This window comes from Canis lupus, chromosome 2, assembly GCF_011100685.1.
Source record: "Canis lupus familiaris isolate Mischka breed German Shepherd chromosome 2, alternate assembly UU_Cfam_GSD_1.0, whole genome shotgun sequence".
Lineage (NCBI taxonomy): Eukaryota > Metazoa > Chordata > Mammalia > Carnivora > Canidae > Canis > Canis lupus.
Genome location: NC_049223.1, coordinates 83,563,628 through 83,587,471, shown reverse-complemented (window position 1 = coordinate 83,587,471; position 23,844 = coordinate 83,563,628). Strand labels below are relative to the sequence as shown.

General features: G+C 40.1%; 1 protein-coding gene across 11 annotated transcripts in view; it reads left to right on the top strand.

The window, feature by feature from the left end:
• The window catches only part of VPS13D (vacuolar protein sorting 13 homolog D), a 236,970-nt gene that overhangs the window by 23,517 nt on the left and 189,609 nt on the right, over positions 1 to 23,844 (top strand). For 10 of the 11 annotated variants that reach the window (XM_038531969.1, XM_038531968.1, XM_038531967.1 and 7 more), the window contains exons 14-24: positions 235 to 365; positions 1,200 to 1,275; positions 1,689 to 1,859; positions 2,851 to 2,981; positions 4,253 to 4,385; positions 6,771 to 8,981; positions 10,316 to 10,467; positions 13,598 to 14,629; positions 17,891 to 17,981; positions 19,518 to 19,644; positions 21,772 to 21,952. In XM_038531969.1, the coding sequence (XP_038387897.1) occupies positions 235 to 365; positions 1,200 to 1,275; positions 1,689 to 1,859; positions 2,851 to 2,981; positions 4,253 to 4,385; positions 6,771 to 8,981; positions 10,316 to 10,467; positions 13,598 to 14,629; positions 17,891 to 17,981; positions 19,518 to 19,644; positions 21,772 to 21,952 (4,436 nt within the window). Of the gene's footprint in view, positions 1 to 234; positions 366 to 1,199; positions 1,276 to 1,688; positions 1,860 to 2,850; positions 2,982 to 4,252; positions 4,386 to 6,770; positions 8,982 to 10,315; positions 10,468 to 13,597; positions 14,630 to 17,890; positions 17,982 to 19,517; positions 19,645 to 21,771; positions 21,953 to 23,844 lie in introns of those variants that run through there. The other variant, XM_038531975.1, reaches the window with a different exon arrangement.

Sequence of the window (23,844 nt, the reverse complement as noted above, 5' to 3'; positions counted from 1 at the left end):
GCTTGAACTCAATTATAAGGTGCTCTGTTAAGAATTCATTCATTCTGTTACAAAGCTTTTAATATTCCTTATGTATTTATAGAGAGTGACTTATACAGACATACTGATATATAGGTAGGCTTTTTTGTTTTACTTTCAAGGAAAAAGACTTCATGATACTTAGTCGTCCAGATACCTTTAAAATACTTGAGGGTATCATGGCGTAGTATCCACTCTTTGTTGATCTTTTTGTAGATGTGAAGCTATCGGCAGAATCTCTTCCTCGAAGAAATTCCTCGCTGCTCTCAGTACGGCTGGGGGGACTGTTTCTTCGGGACCTGGCCACAGAAGGAACCGTGTTTCCCCTTCTGGTGTTCCCGAATGCAGTATGTACGGCAGTGGGATGGCTGCTCCGTCCAGGGCTCTGTGACCTGTGCCCGACTTAGGCGTGCAAGAAATAGCACTAACTCCATTCATTCTGACATTTGGTCATCTGGAGACAGATGGGCTGATTAAAAAACAAACTGGAATTCAGTAAGGTTTTTTTAATTGGTCAGAGAGCAGATTAGAAGGAAGCAGTGCCTCCTTCCCTTCTTCCTCTTCTTAGTCGTGGCTGTTACGGAGTAGTTTGCTCTGTTTTGGAAGAAAATGCCAGAAGCACCACTGTTTTCATATTTCAAGGGCAATGTTTGCATCTCCTCTATCTGGAATTCATTTTCATGCATTTTGACCCTTAGTCACAGATCTTTTCCAGACTTACAAGAGAACCACTTCAACTTACCTATATATGTGTAATTTTTTACATTCAGTATACTTTACCAATTAGGTCTTTGATCTTGTTAAGTTGGTAAAGATACGGTCAGAATAGTTGAGCATTTAGCCACTTGCTCTGTCTGTGATTTTTTTTTTTTTTAGGGGAGGGACTGTGGAGAGGGTGGGAGGAATGCAGCATAATCTAAGAAGCCATGCATACTTCATACTCATTTAGGAGTCATTCATTAAATGCGCGGACTGCAGAGTAGCATACTGTCCATATTAGGTTAGAAAAAGGCACAGACTAGAGAGGTCAGTCTGCAAGTCCTCTAATCCGATGTCAGATGAGTTTTGATGTGGTTGTGTTAAGTGAGAGTGATGCCAAAGGGCAAAACTAGAGGAAGTGTTTGCACAGTGAATTGTCCCCTCTCACCTGACATCTGTGCCTTTTGTGTATGTTTTAATAGCAAAAAGAAGTTGGCAGAGTCTCACAGTCTTTTGGTCTCCAAACAACATCTACAGACAGAAGTGATCATAACCCTGGTAATTTGTCGTATGTTCTTAAAACTAATCTTCAGAAATAAGATTATCGATCAGTAGTGCTGGTCAGTTGTAAGAGGGAGTGTGTCCTGTTTTGTCCAGCGGCTTGTTGTGTGGGTCTCTGTTGTTCATGGAGACCATGTTTTCTGTTAACCTGTGTGTGACAGGGGTAAGCCTGCAGGGCTTCCGAGGCCTGGGTTTCCATAATGAGAGTGAATATAACACCCCAATCTTGAGGATTCCTACTGAAAATTAGTCCTCGTTAGGGTCTCTATTTTATGAATTTTTCATAAATGAGAACTAATTGGAAAATAATTTAGAAAATATCTTTTTTTCCAGAATTCCTTACGGGTTATTAAGAATAAGGTGATTGTTTTTGCTGTGTTCCATATTCTTTCTCTGGTTCTTCCCTTTAGCTGCGGACCCAGACGACCCAGTTTTTGAGATGCTGTATGAGAGAAATCCAGTGCACAGCCATTTTGAGAGGCGGCTGAATGTCAGCACGAGGCCTTTGAACATCATATATAATCCCCAGGCTATTAAAAAAGTAGCAGACTTTTTCTACAAGGGAAAGGTTCATACCTCAGGTTAACTTTTTTGTTTGTTTGATCTTATGTTACTTTCTATAGACATCTTTCTTGTCATTTTTAGTGCTTTGGACAGGGGTTATTACACATTGAAGTGACCTGGTAGTGGCCGGAATCATGACCTAGAGGGCACATGGATGGTGTTGTCCTTAGTTATGGAATCAAAGTAGTTGTCCTTGCAAAGTCACTTTTCCAGAGGGGATCAATATCTTAAATATTTTCATTTTCTTTGCCCTCATCTGTCATACTTTAAAAAATTCTTTCCATTCTATTAGAATCTTGGTTTCCTTGGCTACCCAGGATATTTTAGGCCTGTGAATTTAGGAGGAATGTTCAAGAATTTCCCTCTAGATGGCAGGGTCTGTTCCACTTGTTTGGTGCAGCGTTAAATACTGCAGAGCTCATCCTTATGCTGTTCTATGTCATCATTGCTTTATTCATGCTTCCCTTTGTTCCCAAAAGAGATTTGAGATCGTAGAAGCAGAAAAAACACTTTCATTGACATGGACATTGATAACACAATAGTCCTTTCCTACATGTAGCCCCTCTCTCCCTTCTTAAAACAGTGGAGCTGCTTTAGTTTTTGGTCCAGTTTTGGAGTCTTCATGTCAACGACAGCCGTAAATGCCTTGGCTTTATTGCTCTGTCCCTGATAGAAGGCATTTCCTTCCAAATTCCACTTTCTCTATTAACGTAGTGTTATGCTTTCAGGATTTTAGAATAGTCTGGGATCTTTTCAGAAAATGGTTCAAAAATTCCAGTAACTTAGGTGCCCTTCCCGCATGTGCCACCCCCCCCCCCCGTGGCCAGGTCCCCCACCATTGCCTCACTCTTGTTACCCTTTGCAGTGGCAGGGCGAGTAGGAGTAGAACTGTTGTGCAGATGGTCTTCTAGCTCCGATGGAAATTGGTGATGAGAACAATGTTGCAGTGGTCTTTTCCACCCAGCCATTTGAAAATGCTCATTCTCCTGTGCATCCCTAATCTTGCAGGTTTTGGTTATCAGTCTGAACTTGAGCTGAGAGTGGCAGAAGCTGCCCGAAGACAGTACAACAAACTGAAGATGCAGACCAAGGCAGAAATCCGACAAACTCTCGATCGTTTGCTAGTGGGTGATTTCATTGTAAGTGGGGCAGGGGCAGGGGCAGGGGCAGGGTGGGTGCAGGCGTTCTTTCTGTCAAGTTCTTCACCTCCTCTAGTTAAACCTGTTTGTTTCAACTACAATCAGTAAATTAACTGAACATAGGAAATCCATCATAGCTAACCCAAAATAAAATCTCCTGGCTTTTACAGTCAGAGTATCAAGAATAAAAACAAATGGCTGGGATTAAACCGTGTTTCTTCCCTGTGTCCGTCTTAGAACTCTCTTAAGATTCGTTCATGTTCCATTTTCTGTACCTGATGTTTTACAAATGTTTTACATAAGAGTATTCCCCTTCACTTACTATTATCAGATGAAAAACACCTGGAATGGTGCCCCAGTTTTGTTTCCAGGGTAGATAGTCACTTTGTGCTACTAAATGACCAGCCGACGTGAGGACGCCATAGAAAAGGAGAGCCAAGAAATACTTTACGAGTCCAGCAAAACTCAGTCTGTAGCACAGTGGCATGGAGGTGCCCTGCTTAGATGCAGCAGTAGGTGGAGCAGGGAAAGTGCAGCTCCCTTTGGGGAGCAGAGCCCCTGTAAGTGTAAGGGACAGCAGAACTGTTCCAAGTAAAGTGGAGCCGAAGGTGGTATGGGATGAAGAATTAGTCCTGTTTTCTGTTTCGAGTGTGTGTGTTTCAAGACAAATGCAACAAGTAGTATCCTCTTGTTATCTTAGTCAAAGAGGTTTCTTTCTGATGACATTTATGTATCTTAGCTTTTTACCACATTCATATATTCAAGGCTAATTTTAGTTGCAGGGAAGAACAGTGAACACACTCATGGCTTGGTGTGTTTTTTTATATTTCAAATGTCAAAGCTTATGTTTTCCACTAAGGTATTTTGACCTGAAAGTTTGTGGTTAGTAATGTCTGTAAGTAAAAATACTTGAATTTGGATGTTTATTGGAATTCCATAATTTCTGCAATACGGTGAGATATTAAGTCCTATAAATTTAGAAGCATGATCTTTCTTAAGCCATGGATCACCATAATCAAAGACCACCCGCCCCCGTCTGGTAATTTGCTAATTTTTTTTCTCCCACTTTAAACATTTACCTGTGATAATGTCTCAAATCCTTAAGGATTTGGATCTACTTTTGTTTTAAACTTTTTCTGTAATACCGTAGATCTTTAAGTCATCCCATAACCCTGAGTGTGGCTTTCAAGAAAGGCTTGAGCCCAACTAATAATGCTGTTCAGTTTTTGCAGTTGTGGTTTTGTTGTTTATAGTTTATTTTATTTCTACAGGAGGAGAGTAAAAGGTGGACAGTGCGACTAGATATTTCTGCCCCTCAGGTGATCTTTCCTGATGATTTCAAATTCAAGAATCCTGTGTTAGTTGTTGTGGATCTAGGGAGAATGCTGTTGACAAATACCCAAGGTATGATATAAATGTGAAGACATACCCTGCATGGGTTGATCTGTCTATGCTTAACCTAGTAAACGAGTTTTAGGGGTGCCTGAGTGGCTCAGTAGCTTGAGCATCTGACTTGATTTCAGCTCAGGTCATGATCTCTCAGGGTTGTGAGATTGAGCCCCATGTCGGGCTCCGTGCTGATTGTGGAGCTGCTTGAGGTTCTCTCTCAATTTCTCTCTCTCTAAAAAAAAAGGGGGCTTTTTATGACATTTTAACCCCAAAGTTCACTTGTTACTTCTTTGATAATAGTTATATTGGGATATGCTTTAAAATGGACCGTTTAGTTATTATTGATATTGACAGAATTGTGCAATTTACTATATTATCTAATCCCAGAACATTTTCATCATTCTGGGAAGACATTCCAAACCTGTCAACTGTCACTCTCCATTACCTCTTCTTCTAGACCCTGCCAACCATTATTCTTTCTATCTCTGTGGATTTGACTATTCTGAACATTTCATAAGGATGCAGTCATGCAATATATGGATCTTTATGTCTCACTTTTTTCTTTTCTTTCTTTTTTTTTTTTAGTTTTTTTATTTATGAGAGTGAGAGAGAGAGGCAGAGACATAGGCAGAGGGAGAAGCAGGCTCCATGCTGGGAGCCTGACGCGGGACTCGATCCCGGGACTCCAGGATCGGGCGCTGGGCTGAAGACGGGCGCCAAACCGCTGAGCCACCCAGGGATCCCCTGACTTTTTTCAGTTAGCATAATATTTTTGAGATTTATCTATTTTGTAGCTTGTAGTAGTACTTTGTTTCTGTTTGTGGCTGAATGATATTCTTTGTTGTGAATATACCACCTTTTGTTTATCCATTCATTAATTGGTGAGCATTTGGGTTGTTTCTGCTTTTTGGCTACTGCAAATAATGCTGCTATGAGCATTCATGTGTAGACTTTTGTATATACCTGTTTTCAAAATCTTGGTCATATTTCAGTGTGGAATTGCTGGGTCATATGCTGACTTCATGTTTAACAGTTTGAGGAACTGCCAGATTGTTTTGCAAAAGGGTGGTACCATTTTACTGTTTTACCAGCAGCGTATGGGGGTTTCAATTTCTACATCCTTGCCAAGACTTGTTGTTATCTGTCTTTTGGATTATAGCCATTTTTTTTTTAATGAATATGAAGTAGTATTTCATTGTGTGTTTTTTTTTTTTTTAAAGATTTTATTTATTTATTGTTCATAGAGACACACACACACACACACACAGAGGCAGCGACACAGGCAGAGGGAGAAGCAGGCTCCACGCAGGGAGCCCGATGTGGGACTCGATCCTGGGTCTCCAAGATCACACCCCGGGCCGCAGGCGGCGCTAAACTGCTGCGCCACCAGGGCTGCCCTCATTGTGGTTTTTATTTGTATTTCTCAAGCAACATTTTGTATTTTAAAAATATTTCTCTGAACTTCATTTCAAAAATAGAGATTTACTCTATTTAGGAATATTAGGGATATTCTAAAAAGAGACTCCTGGAAGGTTATTTCATTACTGTGACTAGGTCCAAAAAGTATTTATTGTTTACCTTGAGATGGGCAGGAAGAAAGGGGATTCATGGGGTAAAAGGTTGAGGAAGCTTATCAAATAATCTCAACCTAGAGAGAAGACCCAAAAGAGAAGAGATAGAGGATTCAAACACGAGTGGCAAAGTTTGGTGCTACGGGGAATGTTAAAGGGAATTAGATCTGAAGGGAAGGATCTTAAGACCACGGAAAGCACCTACTTGAACTTGTAAACCATAAACATGGAACAGACGTGGGTGGCAGAAACCAGTGGTGTGATTTTGTAGTTGACTTAGCACTGAGCGGTAAAAGACTGGACTGTAGAAGTCTGTAGAAGAGAAGGGTTGAGTTGTGAATTCAGGCTGGAATGGGATGGGATGCTGAGCAGTTACTGCTGCAAGCACTGATCTGGCACCTGGAGTATTGTTGAGTAAGATACATGAGGCCTGAGTTCTTCTGGAACATTCTAGTGGAGGGAGCAAAATGAACACCTAGACAAATACAGGAAAAGATAAACAGACAGATGACTGTGGAGAGTGATGTAAGAATGACTGGTGAGAGCAGCTTGTGGCAGTGGTGGGGCAGTGGGTCATTTTTTCTGCTCCCTGACCTCTGTTCCTATGTCAGCAGGGTTCTATTTTTTCTGTTTTGTGTTTTGCTTTCAAAATTAATAGATAAGTTTAAAGCCAGTAAATGGTAAAATCAGAATTTTATGCATAGAGTTTTCATCCATTTATTTTTTTAAATTGGAATGGGTTGATTCTCTTTTTCCTTAATTATTACAATAAAGGGAAGAGTAAGGAAGGAACAGACATAATACTTTTAATCTTCCTTTTTATCTGCAGATGACTCCAAGAGGAAAAGTGGAGATGGGATAGCATCTGAAGAAAACCAGTTTAGTGATGATGAATATAAGACGCCTCTTGCCACACCTCCTAACACCCCACCTCCTGAGAAAAGCAGTGGTAACGGAGGGAAAACACCTCCTTTTGCTGGAGTTGAATTCAGTGAAGAGCAGCTTCAGGCCCATTTAATGAGCACGAAGATGTATGAGAGGTACTCCCTGTCATTTATGGACCTCCAGATCATGGTTGGACGAGTGAAGGACAATTGGAAGCATGTCCAGGATATTGATGTGGGACCAACCCACGTGGTTGAGAAATTCAATGTTCACCTGCAATTAGAACGTCGATTGATTTATACATCAGATCCCAAGTACCCTGGAGCTGTGCTCTCAGGCAATTTACCAGACTTGAAAATCCACATCAATGAAGATAAAATATCTGCTCTAAAGAATTGCTTTGCTCTCCTGACTACCCCAGAAATGAAGACTTCAGACACTCAGTTTAAAGAGAAGATTTTTCCCCAAGGAGGGCAACGGGGAAGTTTGCAAGACTCAGTAATGAATTTAACCCAGAGCTTTGTGATCTTGGAGCAGCACACCCGTGAGGTTCTGGTAGAGTCGCAGCTCCTCCTGGCTGAATTTAAGGTGAACTGCATGCAGCTTGGAGTGGAGAGCAATGGCCGGTACATTTCCGTGCTCAAAGTGTTTGGGACCAATGCTCACTTTGTGAAGAGGCCTTACGACGTTGAGGTCTCCCTGACCGTTCATGGCTTGCTCCTGGTGGACACAATGCAGACGTACGGTGCTGATTTTGACCTTTTGATGGCTTCACATAAGAACTTGAGCTTTGATATTCCAACTGGAAGCCTCCGGGATAGCAGGGCCCAGTCTCCTGTCTCTGGATCCAATGCAGCCCACCCCACTAATGCTGCCACACTAAATGACCCATCAGCTACTGGTGTTTCGCTTGACAAAATTCTCACCAAAGAACAGGAGTCCCTCATTAAACTGGAATATCAGTTTGTGAGTTCAGAGTGCCCGTCGATGAATTTGGACAGCACTCTTCAGGTGATTTCATTACAGGTGAATAATCTTGATATTATCCTAAACCCGGAGACAATTGTGGAACTGATTGGTTTTCTTCAAAAATCTTTTCCTAAGGAAAAAGATGATTTGAGTCCTCAGCCTTTAATGACTGATTTTGAAAGAAGCTTTAGGGAAGAAGGAGCTTACCAGTCTACATATGAACAGAACACTGAGGTTGCAGTGGAAATCCACAGGCTTAATTTACTACTACTTCGGACGGTGGGAATGGCAAATGGCGAGAAATACGGCAGAAAAATTGCAACTGCAAGTATTGGTGGCACGAAAGTTAATGTCTCAATGGGTAGCACATTTGACATGAATGGTTCTCTGGGCTGTTTGCAGCTTATGGATTTGACACAAGATAATGTTAAGAACCAGTATGTTGTCAGCATTGGGAATTCCATAGGCTATGAAAATATCGTTAGTGATATTGGGTACTTTGAATCTGTCTTTGTTAGACTGGAAGATGCAGCCCTCAGCGAAGCTTTGAGTTTCACATTTGTTGAGAAATCTAAGCAGGAGTGTTTTCTCAACCTGAAGATGGCTTCCTTGCATTATAACCACTCTGCTAAATTTTTGAAGGAGTTGACCCTGTCCATGGATGAGCTGGAAGAAAATTTTCGAAGTATGTTGAAAAGCGCAGCTACCAAAGTCACTACAGTACTAGCTACCAAGACGGCGGAGTACAGTGAGATGGTATCACTCTTTGAAACTCCAAGGAAGGCCCGGGAATCCTTTATCTTAGAAGAAAATGAAATGTATGGGTTTGGCCTCGCTGGGTCTCATTCTGACACCGTAAAGCTAATCTTGAACATAAACATTGAATCCCCTGTTGTTTCTATCCCTCGGAAGCCTGGGAGTCCTGAGTTGTTGGTGGGACACTTGGGACAAATATTCATCCAGAATTTTGTGTCAGGAGATGATGAATCCAGAAGTGACCGTCTGCGAGTAGAAATTAAAGACATTAAGTTATATTCTTTGAATTGTACCCAGTTGGCAGGCAGAGAGGGTCCTGGATCCGAAGTAAGCCGGGCGTTTTGTTCTTCTGGGTCTGTCAGTGCCAGTAGTCAGGAGGAAGCTCAATTTACCCGACATGATTTCTTTGAATCTTTGCACAGAGGTCAAGGTGAGGAGCGCAAATCTTTTGTCTCATTTTGTCTAAAGATTCCAAGCCCAGTGCATGTGGTGGTACTTTGCTTAAAACAACAACAAAAACCAAAAAAACCCCAACCAACCAAACAAAACAACAACAAAAACCTTTTCTTTTAGAATTGTCCCCAGTGAGTATTTAAGAAATCAAAATAGAATTTTATTTTATTTTATTTTATTTATTTTATTTTATTTATTTTATTTTATTATTTTATTTTATTTTATTTTATTTTATTTATTTTATTTTATTTTATATTTTATTTTATTTTATTTTATTTTATTTTATTTTATTTTATTTTATTTATTTTTTCAAAATAGAATTTTAATAGAATGCTTCATACCAGGTTGGTATGTTTTCAGTTTTTCCCATTGGATACCATATTTGGCAAAATAAGAATTTTTTCTTTTTTTTAAGGTTGTCCCCTTTAACACTGGATGAGTGCCCATTTATAGGAATGCTTCAGACGGTGGAGTCTGTCAGAGTATTATTTACTTTAGTCAAATACATCTGATTTTTTACAGTTCTAAGCTGTAGATCTTTGCTAGTTAGATATTATAGTCCAAGATAGCTGGAGGGATTGACAAAAGTGGAATACAAAATTTAGTCTGTGGATGTTATATTTTCCTAACAGTTTTCTACCATCTTCTGTAATGGATTGGTTCAGGGTCTGGGTATAAGATGCCTATATTTGTGTTCTTGATCTGATCTGCTAAAAACCAAACAGTTCAATCTATTAGTCTTGGCATCCATGAACATCAGGTGAGCCCTAAAGCCTGGCTTTACTTACTGGTGAAGAAAGAAATTCATGTCTTTGAGAATTTCTTCATTTGTGGTTCTCAGGTGTTAATTCACCTTTCACTTACATCCTACCTAAAGATTGCTTTCTCTGCTTGGGATAAAGGTGTTCACTTAGAACCTGGTACTGTTCTTGATTTTGATGTAGGCCTGGTAGGAGGGATCAATCTGTACTTGAAAGCTGGGTAGGGATGAGCAGTTTGCTTTGGAAAATGCTGGCATGGGAGGCTAAGGGAAGTTTAGAGACCTGGTCTGGATTAATGTTCATCGCATTGTACTTTGAAGCCATGAAATAGAGCATATTGTTTCTTTTTTGTGTATGAATTTATGTTGTACCTCTGTTTGTTATGAGTTTTGGTCTTGGTCTTGCTATGAGTTTGCACTCCATCATAGACAAGGCTGTCTTGCTCTAATGGTAACTCACAGACTCTATTTTATACACCCTGTACTTCATCAGCAACAGTGCAATAAGTATTAGTATTTCCAATCTGTCCTTTTTCTCTGTGTCATGCCAGCTTTTCATATCCTGAACAACACCACCATTCAATTTAAACTGGAGAAGATCCCTATAGAGAGAGAATCTGAATTGACTTTCTCCCTTAGTCCAGATGACCTGGGAACTTCTAGCATCATGAAGATCGAGGGGAAATTTGTCAACCCAGTTCAGGTAAACACCTGTTGGTTTTCATGTCTGGACACTTGAATTCCTATGTATTTTTTTTTAATTCCTATATTTATATTTATACCACATTGATGTGTCCATATCTTGTTATATAGTTGTATATATAAAATGTTAGAAGGAGAATATGTAGATTCAAAGAGATGTTGTGACTGCCTGTTACTGTCAATAACTTGTTCCGTGAAAGTGGCGCCTTTTCATTGTGTGCTTTCATCGCTGTGGAGTCAGTCTTGTTGGCCACCTTCATGTGGAGGAACAGTGAGTTCTATAGAAGGAGGAGGCAGATCTTTTATTTCATTGCCTTTGAAAAACAGAGTTACTGCTTAAAAAAATCAGAGCCTGTCTTTCCCAGGAGGATATAGTTCTTGTCACTCTTTTGACATACTTGGCTCAGCCTATGAAACAATCTGATTATTTGAGCTGTTGACAGATCCTCTCAAGGGAGAATTAGTTGTGCCCTCTTTGAAATGAAATGGGCCAGGATAGGGATTTCTGTGTGTGTGTGTGTGTGTGTGTGTGTGTGTCTGCACATGCGCTTGTATATGGTGAGTACGCCTGTGTGTGTGATGAGTATATGTGTATACAACTGTCATCCCTTTTCCTTCAGAAGTGTCAGTTTTCCTGCTTTCACAGGGATGAGAGCAAAGAGCGTATTGTTATAAAACAGCAGGGACAGGCAGGATCTTAGGACAGTGGACCCTAGCCTTGGGCAGTACTTGGTCATTAGTCTGTATCTGGCAGCTGTTCTAGAGTAACTCAGGAGTGCTGTTCACAGAACATGTGTACCTTTTGACATCAGTAGTTCCTGGATATGAGTCCCTGGGTGAGGGAACTTTCCCCAAAGCTTTCCTATCTTGGCCAAACTTTTGCATAACCAGTAGTGGCTACTAGACTGACATTTTCATCTGAAATCTATTTTTTAACATGAATTCTTTTTTTTTTTTTTTTTTTTAAGATTTTATCTATTCATGAGAGACAGAGAGAGAGAGAGAGAGAGAGAGAGACAGAGCAGAGGGAGAAGCAGGCTCCATGCAGGGAGTCTGATGTGGGACTCGATCCTGGGACTCCAAGATCATGCCCTGGGCAGAAAGTGGTGTTAAACCATTGACACCTGGGCTGCCCTATAACATGAATTCTGTTGGATTATGTTGACTTAATGTTCTTATGGTTACCATTCATTTACTGTGATTTTTGATGAAAATCTTCTAAAAATGATTGTAAATCAGTCTAAGTTATTATTTAATAATTCATATTTTTAATAATTTAAAAACACTTTATTATGAAAAATTTAAAGCATACAGTCGAATAGTTTAATGAACCTCACGTACCCATCATTTAGATGCAGCAGTTATCAATATTTTGCCACATTTGTCTCATTTCTCTCTCTCTCTCTTTTTTATTTTTTAGGTGGGGATAGGGTAGGGAGGGGAAGACGGAGAAAGAAAATCTCAAGCAGGCTCCACGCCCAGTGCAGAGTCTGATTTGGGGCTTAATCTTATGACCCTGAGATCATGACCTGAACTGAAATCAAGAGTCAGACGCTCAGCTGAGTGAGCCACCCAAGCACTCCTTTTGGTGAACTATTTTTAAGGCAAATCCCAGTCATACCATTTTTACTGCTATATATTTAGAATGTATCTCTGTAGTCAACGTGCATTTTCTTACATAACTAAAATGGTATTATTATGTCCAAATGAGGATTCCTTGGTTAACATAACAAATTTTAATCCATTTTCAGATTTCAGAGACATTTTTGATTACTTGAAAGAAAAAGGTCTTTTCACTTTTGCTTTGTTTCATTCAGGATCCAAATGAGACCTGTACATTGTGTTTGTGTGATATGTTGTGTGGGTCTTGGTTTAGCTTCCCTCTCGTTTTCTTCCCCACACTATTACTGCATTGTGACAAGTAGGTGAGTTGTCCTGTAGGTTGTCCCACAGTCTGGCTCTGGCTGTTCGTTTATGGCGTCACTCAATTTGTTCTCCCACATTTCCTATAATGCTGTACATTAACTCTACAGGTTTAACTGGATTCAGGTTCCTTTTTTTCTTGGCTAGAACACTTCAGCAGTGGGGTTGGTTCCTCCTATTGCATTATGTCAAGAGGCATGTAATGCTTGGTTGTCTCTGGGTTAGTGATGCTGAGATTGATGATTTTGTGCAGGTCTGGAGATCTGGATCCGTCCACTGTAACATTCCCCTCCAGTCCTTCATAGAAGGGCTTATTCCATGGGTGGCCTCTGATGGTACACGTTAGTTCAGTAGGGGCTTAGAACAGGCACTTTCCAATTCTGCCGTTTCTATGTTTGTTTGGAATTTCTCTGTTAAAAAATTGCCTATAAGTATATAAAAAAACTTGTGTGAAAATGTTTTTTTACTAAGTTACAATCAAAAACAAACTATAAAAAAAAACAAAATATAAGGGGAGAGGAAACATAAGTGATCATGGCTTTTTATTATGATTACGAAGCACTTTTTTTTTTTTTTTTTAAAGATTTTATTTATTTATTCCTTGAGAGACACACACAGAGAGAGGCAGAGACACAGGCAGAGGAAGAAGCAGGCTCCACACAGGGAGTCTGACATGGGACTCGATCCCGGGTCTCCAGGATCCCACCCCAGGCTGAAGGCAGCACTAAACCGCTGAGCCACCGGGGCTGCCCACAAAGCACTTTGTTTAGCTGAACTAAACAAAGGTTGTTAGGCTAATTGGTGGTGATTAGCGAGTTTTAGAACCGCGAGTCTTATTTTTCTGTTCTGTGGTATCACCACATTAGACTTTTGGCAGTGTCCTTGTCAATTTTTGCAGTTGTTTTTGTGGGTTAGAAAGAGTGATTTTACAGATTCAGGCCTACAGTCAACAGTACTTATTGAACATTGATTGTGTTAAGATTATTTTGTGAGGTGCTGGGGGAGGCAGGAGGAGGGCCTTATCAGTAGACATGGGTCATGACAAGTTAAGGACAGAAAAGGAACAGAAGGGATAGTCCTGCAGTCAACTAATTTGTAACATCTTGGGGAAACCCGTAAACATCAACTTTGGAAATTTGTGGGCAGGTGCATTTGAGTGCAATTAATAATTGGTAGTGGGATAACTGAATTTCTCTCTTTGACTGCAGGTGGTGTTAGCAAAGCACGTGTATGAGCAGGTTTTACAAACGCTGGACAATCTTGTGTATAGTGAAGATCTGAATAAGTTTTCGGCCAGTGCAACCTCCTCACCTTGCCCTAATTCTCCTCTGCCTTCCCTCAGTACCTGTGGAGAACCTTCTATTGAAAGGAAGGAGAATGGATTGTTCAGCCACTCCAGCCTTTCTAACTCTTCTCAAAAGTCCTTGTCTCTGAAGGAAGTCAGATCTTTTACCCAGATTCAAGCCAACTTTTGTATATCAGAGCTTCAAGTCCAGCTAAGTGGAGATCTGACTTTGGGGGCCCAGGGTCTTGTGAGCTTAAAGTTTCAGGATTTTGAGGTGGAATTCAGTAAAGACCATCCTCAGACTTTATCTATTCAGATTGCCCTGCGCTCTCTGCTGATGGAAGACTTACTGGAGAAAAATCCAGATTCTAAATATAAAAACCTGATGGTGTCTCGGGGAGCCCCTAAGCCATCTAGTTTAGCGCAAAAAGAATATCTTTCTCAGTCTTGTCCTTCAGTATCCAATGTGGAGTATCCTGACATGCCTCGGTCTCTCCCTTCCCACATGGAAGAGGCTCCTAATGTCTTCCAGCTGTATCAAAGACCCACCTCAGCATCCCGGAAGAAGCAAAAGGAAGTCCAAGACAAGGACTGTCCCTTGACCCCACCTCCTTCACCAACAGTAGATGAGCCCAAGATACTTGCTGGAAAGAGTAAATTTGATGATTCCTTGGTACATATCAATATATTCTTGGTGGATAAGAAACATCCAGAATTCACTTCCAGTTATAATCGAGTTAACCGGAACATTGATGTTGATTTTAACTGCCTGGATGTGCTGATCACACTACAAACCTGGGTCGTGATACTAGATTTTTTTGGAATTGGTTCCACTGCCGACAACCATGCAATGAAGGTGCTGCCTGAGGACATTCTACAAAATGTGAAGTCAGAATCAAATGCTCTCTCAGAGTCTGAACTTCAGGATCCAGTTAACACTAAGCTGGATCTCAAGGTATCATTTCCCTTGTTCATTCACCCTAAGAAATAGATCTTACTGACAGGGGAGCTATATATAGTCTTCTGGATGTCTGTTAATATTTTAGGTAAGGTTTTAGCATAAATCCCATCTGGAGGCAAGAAAAATAAATGGTTTAGGTAACCGTCCACGTTTCCTTTTGGTCCTGCAGTTTGGTGGAATGCCTTATTTTCTTGAAGCCTCAGTTTGCTGGTCTTCTGTCATCCAGTTAATTAAGATAACTAAATGGGGGTAATGTATGTAAAGTACCTAGCTGAGTATCTGGGATGTAGTAGCTATTCTAGAATGTGGCTTTGATCCTCTCCCTGCTCACTTAGAACATTGTTGGCTTTCACTGAGGCAACAGGACAGCCATTGAGAATGAAGTCTCAGGTCAGACTGCCTGGGTTTGAATCCTGGCACTTTTGCTGTAACCTGTAGCTGTGTGGCCTTGGGCACAATTTTTAACTTCTTTCTCTCTCAATTTTCTCATCGATGAAATGGAGGTGTTGAGTGGTGCCTCCATCATTGGAATGTTGCAAAGATTAGGTAAGATAATTATACGAGGGGAGCCTTTTGCGCAGTGCTTGGCAGGAAGTGAGCATTCAGCGATTGATAGCTTTTATAGTTTTGCTATTATGTGGATTACCAGACTTACAATTGTCCTTGATACTCTTATTGTAAATGTTTAAAAACACTTAAAAAAGATAGAATTTGATTTTAAGGTTATATTCTGTTCTGTATGCTTAGCACAGTAAGATGTGTAAGCAGCAGCTCAACTCACTGTTTGGGGGCATGTCATCGGAACTAGCACCCTCCAGAGCCCGGGACTCCCTGCAGTGGCTGATGACATCTGTGCCTGGAGAGCGAAGTTTTTTATCTACTTGTCTTAGCAAATGCGGACTTGCACTTGCTGCTGGGGAACAGTCAGGGAGGAGAGTCATGTTTAATCCAGTTGCTGTCTTCTTTCCTTAGCTGGCAAGAGGCTGCATTCCTCTAGAAATGGAAGAGCTTTCGGGGCAGAGTTGGGCATGCATCAGTGTCATCTCTCCCATCTCTGTTTGTGGATGAGTGCCTCTGCGGCACTCTGAGACCTCTGGAACCTTGTTTAGCCAGATGAATGGCAACTGGAGAGGCTTCAGTCATTGTTTTGGACCTCATTTTTTATGTAGCCGTGACTTTCATCCTGGGGTACCAGTCATGAATGGCCTCAGGAACCCTTTGGTGTTGGGTGTGGAAGAGCTCCAGAGGCCTTTGCACAGATAGACATAGCTGGCTTCACACAAGAACACCACCAGATAATGCCCTTCAGCAATGGGCTATTTTAGAATAAGAATTTTTGAAAACATTTTTATTGTGAAAAATTTCAAACATAACACAAATAGTTTAATGAACTTCCATTTACTCTGTTCCTTTAAGATTCATCACATTTACTTTATTCCTTTTTTCTTTTTGCTGAAGAAAGCAGAATTCCAGATACATGATTTTACCTCTTGATGCTTCAGTATTCATTTCTAAAAAATGTGAACATGTTCTTACATACCCACATCTAACTAAATTAATGAGAATTTCTTGGTATTCTGTAACACTACTCAATCCATAATCAGATCTTTCTGATTATCTCAGAGTAGCCCTTTTACTAGTGGATTATATAGAGAGAAATGAATGGTTAAGAAACTTCATGTCTTCTCTGTGATCTCTGCAATTCATTGGAATACTTTACTTTTCTGAACTGTAGTTTCTCCGTCTACAAAAGGGGGAGAATTAAATAAAATACCATGTGACTCCTTTGGTTGGGAGTTCAAGTAAGGTTCACATGTTATGTTAGCTGTCATTAGCTGTCATATCTCCTAAATCTCTGTTAATTAAAGAAAACCAGTCTTCATTCCCCCCATGCCATTGGCTTGTGGAAACCTTGTGGACACAGGGTTAGTATCCTGCAGAGTGTCCCACATTCTGGATTTTTCTTTTGGTTTCCTTTTGGTGCCATTTGACTTCTTTGATCTTCTAATTTTAGAAATGGAAGTTAGCTCTAGAGGCTTCCTCAGATTCAGGTTCACCTTTGTGTTAAGAACACCTCGTAGGTCGCGCTGGGTGCTTCTTGTTGAGTCACGCCCGGGGAATGCAACATCTGTCCCACTTTTAGTGATGTTAGGATTCACGTTAAGAACAGGGTGTGGTTGTGACAGCTGGATTCCTCTAATCAAAGCGTTTTTAGCCTCACTGTATTTGTTATTTGGGTGATTACGTAAGTGACTAGAAGCTTTCTGTTTCCCTCTTTCATGATAATCTCGTTTCCTTGAGACTTGTGTGTCTGTTAGGAAGCTTTCTGCAGTCTCCAAGGCCACTGCACCCACAACAATCCCCTCCTTTTTTCTCTGCCTTCCTCTACAAATGTTCTTCCCTCTTCTTTTCTTCTTCTTCTTTTCTTTCTGCCTTCTTCCGTCTTTTTTCCTCCTTATTGTGGATTCATCAAACTTTTACTGAGCACCTGCTTAGTGGCAGGCACTGAAAATACAGGGGTGAGTCTGGTACTTGGAAGCAGTGAATGTGAATTGAGGTCCCATCTTTTCGACTTTCACCTTCCTTCTCTCCAACTGCTCTCTTATCCCCACTGATGACGCTAAGGTACCTGTCTCAACACGTCCTATATATAGAAGTCCTTTGATATTTGAAATGACAGTGTTACAATACAGGATTTGTTACAAGGATTGTGGTTCCTAAGACAGAATTTTGGTGTTCCTATTTCTGTGTATCCCTTGAAAAGAAAATCTTTGATGGTAGTTCCTAGGTGAAGTCCCAGTTGATCACCAGAGACTTCTATTAAATATTTGTCTAGTCAGTAAACAGAATTCTAAGTCCTATTTATCATTTTGCTTGGATGGATTTCTTAAGGTAAGATGTAAAGAATCTCTATGAGTAATTACAGAATAATGCAATATTAAAAACATGCAAAAGTGAGAAAAATTGTTTTATAATATAACATGTTTCACTAACGAAGTGTAGATGAGGTGAGCACAGAGACGACACCAGAGGCCCATGGTTTTAGGCTGTTCAGTTGAGCCTCTTTCTCATCAGCTTTCTCTTCGGATTATATGTGACTGAAAAAGAAAGCAAAAATGAAATTGGCATCCACAAAAGTGTTTACTTCAAATTCGCTGAGCCTTTCTGTATCTTCCTCAATTTGTTTCTGTTTGCCTGACATGTATCTTTTCTCTCCCAATAAGATCTGTCTTGCTTTATTTCCCATGTTCTTAGGTTCATTCACTCTCTCTTGTGCTGAATAAGACCACCAGTGAGCTTGCTAAAGCGAGTGTGTCCAAATTAGTGGCACACCTGGAAATGATTGGTAAGTGGAGAGAAATCAAACTTGCAAAATCTGGTAAAAACTTGAGCCTCCTGCTCGACAAATCTAATTGTCCTCACGTGCAAAGTAAGGTGGGGGATCAGTGGCTTAGACCAAAAAGTTCTTGGTCTAGCTATGATTGCTGATAGTGGTTCCCAGATACTGCCTTATGGATAAGAATCATGTGGACAGCTTGTTAAAAATAGAAGTGTTTGCCCACTTCCTGCCCCATCCCCAAAATGTGGTTCGTTTGGTTGGGATGGGGCGGTGGCATCTATCTTGTGTTTTTAACACACTCTGTCTAGGGTGACTATATATAATTTTTTGTCCAAATTGTGACATTTTGAGAGTGAAAGGGGACATAATTAATAATTACACCTGGGAAACCAGGGTATATATTTAATCTATTGCCATAAATAGAGCCGCCAGTAGGCGGTGTGATTTTAGGTAGGAGGACGTGGCACAGCTGGCATTCTAATAGGACTCTGCAGGTTGAAATTGTTAAACACAAGTGATCAGACACATCAAGTTCTAAATAGTAGAGGTTTATAAAGTGTGAATAAAACACTGTTCCTTCCTTAAGGAACAGATAGTGAAATATGGAAGATCACAGAGCTCAAATGTTGACTTTGTGGTATAAACAAGAATGTCTTTTGAGAAGGGAATGACCCGGAATTGAGATTTCATGCCTGGTGTAGATTAAATTAATTTATAAAAGCTCAGAAGAGATAGGCCTTTAAAATTGGGATAAGTTAGTTAGAGATATAAGGGTCATATATATAACATCTTAAGTTCATTGAGAGCTGAACTAGCATGGCAAATATAAACACCTAAGTCATTGCTTTGTAGAGCTAATTATGATGATAGAACTTGTTTTATGGAAGCAGCAGTTCACAGTATCACTTTTTAATATCCACACCATGTAAAGAATGATTCATCATAAGTTCACATCCTAGGTGCGCATGTCTTAACATCCTTCTTTGTTCTTTTCCACCTTCAAGGGGTTTCATTCTTGTAATAAATACCAGAGTAGTTTTAGATCTGTCTCCAGTGTCTGTCTCATTAATTGCACTTTTTATTAAATCACACTAACACCCACTTAATGTTGCCTGAATACCTGACATATCTCTGACACTTCCTCCCTGATTCTTTTATTCATAGTACAATTAATAGACCTTTTGCTATTTCACTAATTCTAATTAGTGGTCTTAATCTCAGAAAGGATCTCATTTTGTCTGTATTTAGAAATGTTTTATCCTTTGTGTATGCATTCAGTTTAATTTCTTCCCCTTTATAAAGGTTAAAGTATGATAAGCCGTTTGTTTCAACTCCCTTTGGACTTCTGCGTTGAGACCATTTGAAATAATGTGGAAAATGTTTTTGATGGATGTATTGGAAAATGAAAATTTGCTTTTGACATTTAATTTGGATAAATAGTGAAAAGTCTGAGATGTGTGTATCAGTTCTTGTGCCAGACATATTTAAGGTGTAGTATGAAAAAAGATACATAAGGATGTGTTCTAATTTTAACAACTCTAGATGGAGACCTGGCCTTACAGGGAAGCATTGGGAGCCTGTCCTTGAGTGACCTTACAGCCCATGGAGAATTCTACAGAGAGCGGTTCACTACAAGTGGGGAAGAAGCACTCATCTTCCAGACTTTTAAGTAAAAATACCAATTTTTCTCATTTGACATTTTGTCATATTTGCTGTTTCAAATTCTTGTTGGCTAAACAATAAAAGTTTAAAAAGATTTTTACCTTTGGGGTACCTGGGTGGCTCAGTGGTTGAGCATCTGCCTTTATTCTCATGAATAAATAAATAAAATATAATGAATAATAAATATTGAGGGTACGAATTTAGATCAGTTTTCATTTAGTTCTCAATGTTCTGGAATGACTTCAGCCTGAAAAAGTTGTTGATGATATGGATGTCATATTATGCATTTTTTTCTATATAAAGACAATCTATATTGAATCTTTTCAGTTTTAGAATTTAGAAGGCATTTTTAGGCCTTTTAGTTTTTAAAGAATGGTTTCTTCAGAAGGCTAAAAGTGGGTTTTCAACATCTTAGGCAGCTGTTAGAAAATATAGATATCCAGCTCTGCCCCCAGATTTTCTGCTCTAAGGAAGTGCTCAGTCTTTCTTCTTTTTTTTTTAAAGATTTGCTAAAGTGATTCTCATGTTTAACTAGAGCTGAGAAAAACTGTCCCCAAAGATATCTGAGAACTTTTTCTTTCATTTTTAGGGGGAGTATATCATAATCTACTGAGAATGTAGATTGATGTGTTTATATTACTATCTACCACAGTGGTGTAATTTTATGATAAATGAGATAATTTTTTTAAAAAGATTTTTTATTTATTTATTCATGACAGACACACAGAGAGAGGCAGAGACACAGGCAGGGGGAGAAGCAGGCTCCATGCAGGGAGCTGGACGTGGGACTCAATCCTGGGTCTCCAGGATCACACCCTGTGCTGAAGGAGGTGCCAAACCGCTGGACCATCAGGGCTGCCCAAATGAGATAATTTTTTAAAGATTTTTATTTATTTGAGAGGGAGAGAGAGCAGGAGAGCACAAGCATTGGAGAAGGAGAAGCAGGCTGCCCATCCATCAGGGAGCCCGAGTGGGGCTTCATCCTAGGAACCTGGGATCATGACCTGAGCCAACAATAGCTACTTAACTGAGCCACTCAGGTGCCCTGATAAATGAGATAATTATTATTTTTTTAAAATTTTTAAAATTTTTATTTATTTTTGATAGTCACACACAGAGAGAGAGAGAGGCAGAGACACAGGCAGAGGGAGAAGCAGGCTCCATGTACCGGGAGCCCGACGTGGGATTCGATCCCGGGTCTCCAGGATTGTGCCCTGGGCCAAAGGCAGGCGCTAAACCGCTGCGCCACCCAGGGATCCCAAATGAGATAATTAATATAAAAGTCCTAACTATCTACCTGGCACACAATAGGTGCTTAAGCAACTCTGAGTTTCTTTCCCCTGTGACTGTGTCCCATATAATTTACTATTATGATACCATGTCCTTTAAAATGAAAACCCATCATAAAAGTTTTCTAATTTTTACTTGGAATGTAGATGCTAAACCTCTTTGGCCTACATTGCCCTGAAGTAAAAAGAAGACTTCTTTCTACCTCCAGGAGACAGTTTTCCCTAGAAACATTGATTCTGTTGCCTAATGTTCTTTACCCATTGGTTCATGGACTTATTTTTGTCCTCTTTTGAGTCCCATGTTGTTACAGTCTTTGAGTGATTCTTCACTTTTCCGTAAAGGCGGGGAAAGAGGCATGAGCCACAGGTGGCTTCTGTGTGAGTTCTGGAATCGAGAGGGAGTCTAGGGGCGCCTGGGTGGCTCACTTGATTAAGCATCTGTCTTGGGCTTTAGTTCATGATCTCAGGGTCCTGAGATTGAGCCCCAGGCTCCCTGCTCAGCCGGGAGTCTGCTGCTTCTCCCTCTCTGTCCATATCCCCTTCATTCATGCTCTCTCTCACTCTCTCTCAAATAAATAAAATCTTAAAAAAAAGAGGGGGGGGGAATCTAGCACCAGGACTGCCCGTCTGTTCATAGCCATAGCCATCACACCAGACTTTATTTAACATGGTTGCCACAGCTTAGAGAAGGAGTTAAGTATTGGAGTTCACTTTGTCCAACCTGAGTGTGGATTTGCATTTCAAAAGCTAAAGCTGTTTTCTAGGGAAACCCCTAAATGAGCCCGTTTTCTTCCAATGCTGACTGGTATCTGGCTCCCAAATCACACTTCTGCGCTTATTCCCAGATACGGCCGGCCTGACCCTCTGCTCCGGAGAGAACACGATGTCCGAGTGAGCCTCCAGATGGCGTCCGTGCAGTATGTCCACACACAGCGCTTTCAGGCAGAGGTGGTGGCCTTCATTCAGCATTTCACTCAGCTGCAAGATGTCTTAGGGCGCCAGCGAGCTGCTATCGAGGGGCAGACGGTAGGAAGGCTCATTACCCTGGGTTGCTTTTCTGATTTTATCCATAGAACTTTTAAGCCTCTAGAGAAAAGTCTGGAAAATTTCACTGCAAAAGGGAAAGGTCTTTAGGTATTTACCTGCTTGCTAGTGTGGTCCATGTAGCCAACTACCTGCAGGAGTCCTACCGTAATTGGAGAGCTTACATCCCTTCTTCATTGTGTCGTGTTTTAATGGCCTTTAAGGTTTAGCTTTAGCTTCCTCTAAAGAAGATAGATGAAGTTGGTGGCTAACACTTTTGGTCCCTTTTGGTATTTTAGTGGAGATACTTCTCTTCAAAAATGTTTCCTTTTTTTTTTTTTTTTTTCAAAAATGTTTCCAAAGAACATACCGATTATATAAAGAGAGTTTTTTCCAAATAGATTCACAGTTCCTAACTTCTTCATTCGTGGGTCTCTTAGTGTTTTGGAAATATTTCCATGGCACGTCCTTAGCCAAAAGACACACCTCAAGGTCTTTCCATTTAAAAAATAGTTCAGTCTAAACAACTTGGGCAGTACATGTGTCCTAACGACTCAGTAGCTCTTTAAAAAAAAATGACACAGAAGTGAAAGACTTGTATTTTTATTTCATTTGTAAATAAATTACTTGCTAATAGGGACGTAAGTGCCCCTTGGCACTGTACAGCTTGTCAGACTTGGGACCAGGCTGGACACGGCAGCCCTCATTTCCTGTCCCACATTCATTGTCTCATGGCACTGGCTTTTTCAGCAACTGCTGGAGACCTGGCTTCACGAAGATGTAACATGAAAGGAATGTAGCGTGATCTAACATTGAACGTGAACTATCTCAGTCTAGAATATGCATTGTCCGACAGATGATATGTTTGCCCCCCAAACTTAAAATGTCCTGACAGCACACATGTGAGTGTGTGGCGGTGTCTTCTGGTATCTTCACAGAGTTTGGGAACCATAGAAAACGTTTACGGCGTAGTCCTTTGTAAAACTTATTTTTAAGCTTCATTAGGTAAAAGATTATAATTAAATCGATAACAGTCTTTAGTGACAACATTTAAAGTCTTTAATTTAAATTTTTGAATATGTTCCATATTGATTTAGTACAGAATCAAAGTAAAAGGACATTTGATGAAAAGTTTCCTTCTCAATTACTTTTCCTTAACCAGCCAGTTTCTCTCTATGGAGGTAATCATGTTACTAGTTTCCTGTGTATCTTTGAGAGAATATATTTTTTTAAAAATATAAAAGCACAGGGGCACTTGGGTGGCTTAGTTGGTTAGGCCTCCGACTTTTGATCTCAGCTCAGGTCTTGATCTCAGGGCTGTAGGTTCAAGCCCTCATTGGGCTCCACATTGGGCGTGGAGCCTACTTAGTTGAGAAAAGATATACATATATATGTATAAATATGTACTTATTTATAAAAGCAGAGTCAAATTATAAGGAATGTGGGAAAAGAGGATCTTACTGTGTCCTAGTATCCCAGGTATGTTTTAATTTGTTTTCATTGTTTTTTAAATTTCTCCCAATGCATGTTTCCATGGTTGTAATCATAGAGTATATGACCTTTTATTTTCTCTCCAGAAACTTTTAAAATAAACTTATTTGACACGTATAAAAGAGTACCTACAGCATGTCATTTTCAAAGTATGATAATAAAATGAACATATGTGAACCTACAACCAAAATAAAAATTAAAACATCGCTAAGGCTGCTGCATGTGTTCGTACCCCATCCCATCTCATTCCTGTCAACTCCTTTGGTAACTGCTCTCCAGATTTTTGGGTCTTGTGGTCCCTTAAAAAAAAAGTTCCCATATAATATTTTTTGCTTCATTTGTTCTGATCTTTATAAAAATGGTATTAAGCCGTGTTTAATGTTCTTTTACTTGCTTCCCCCCCC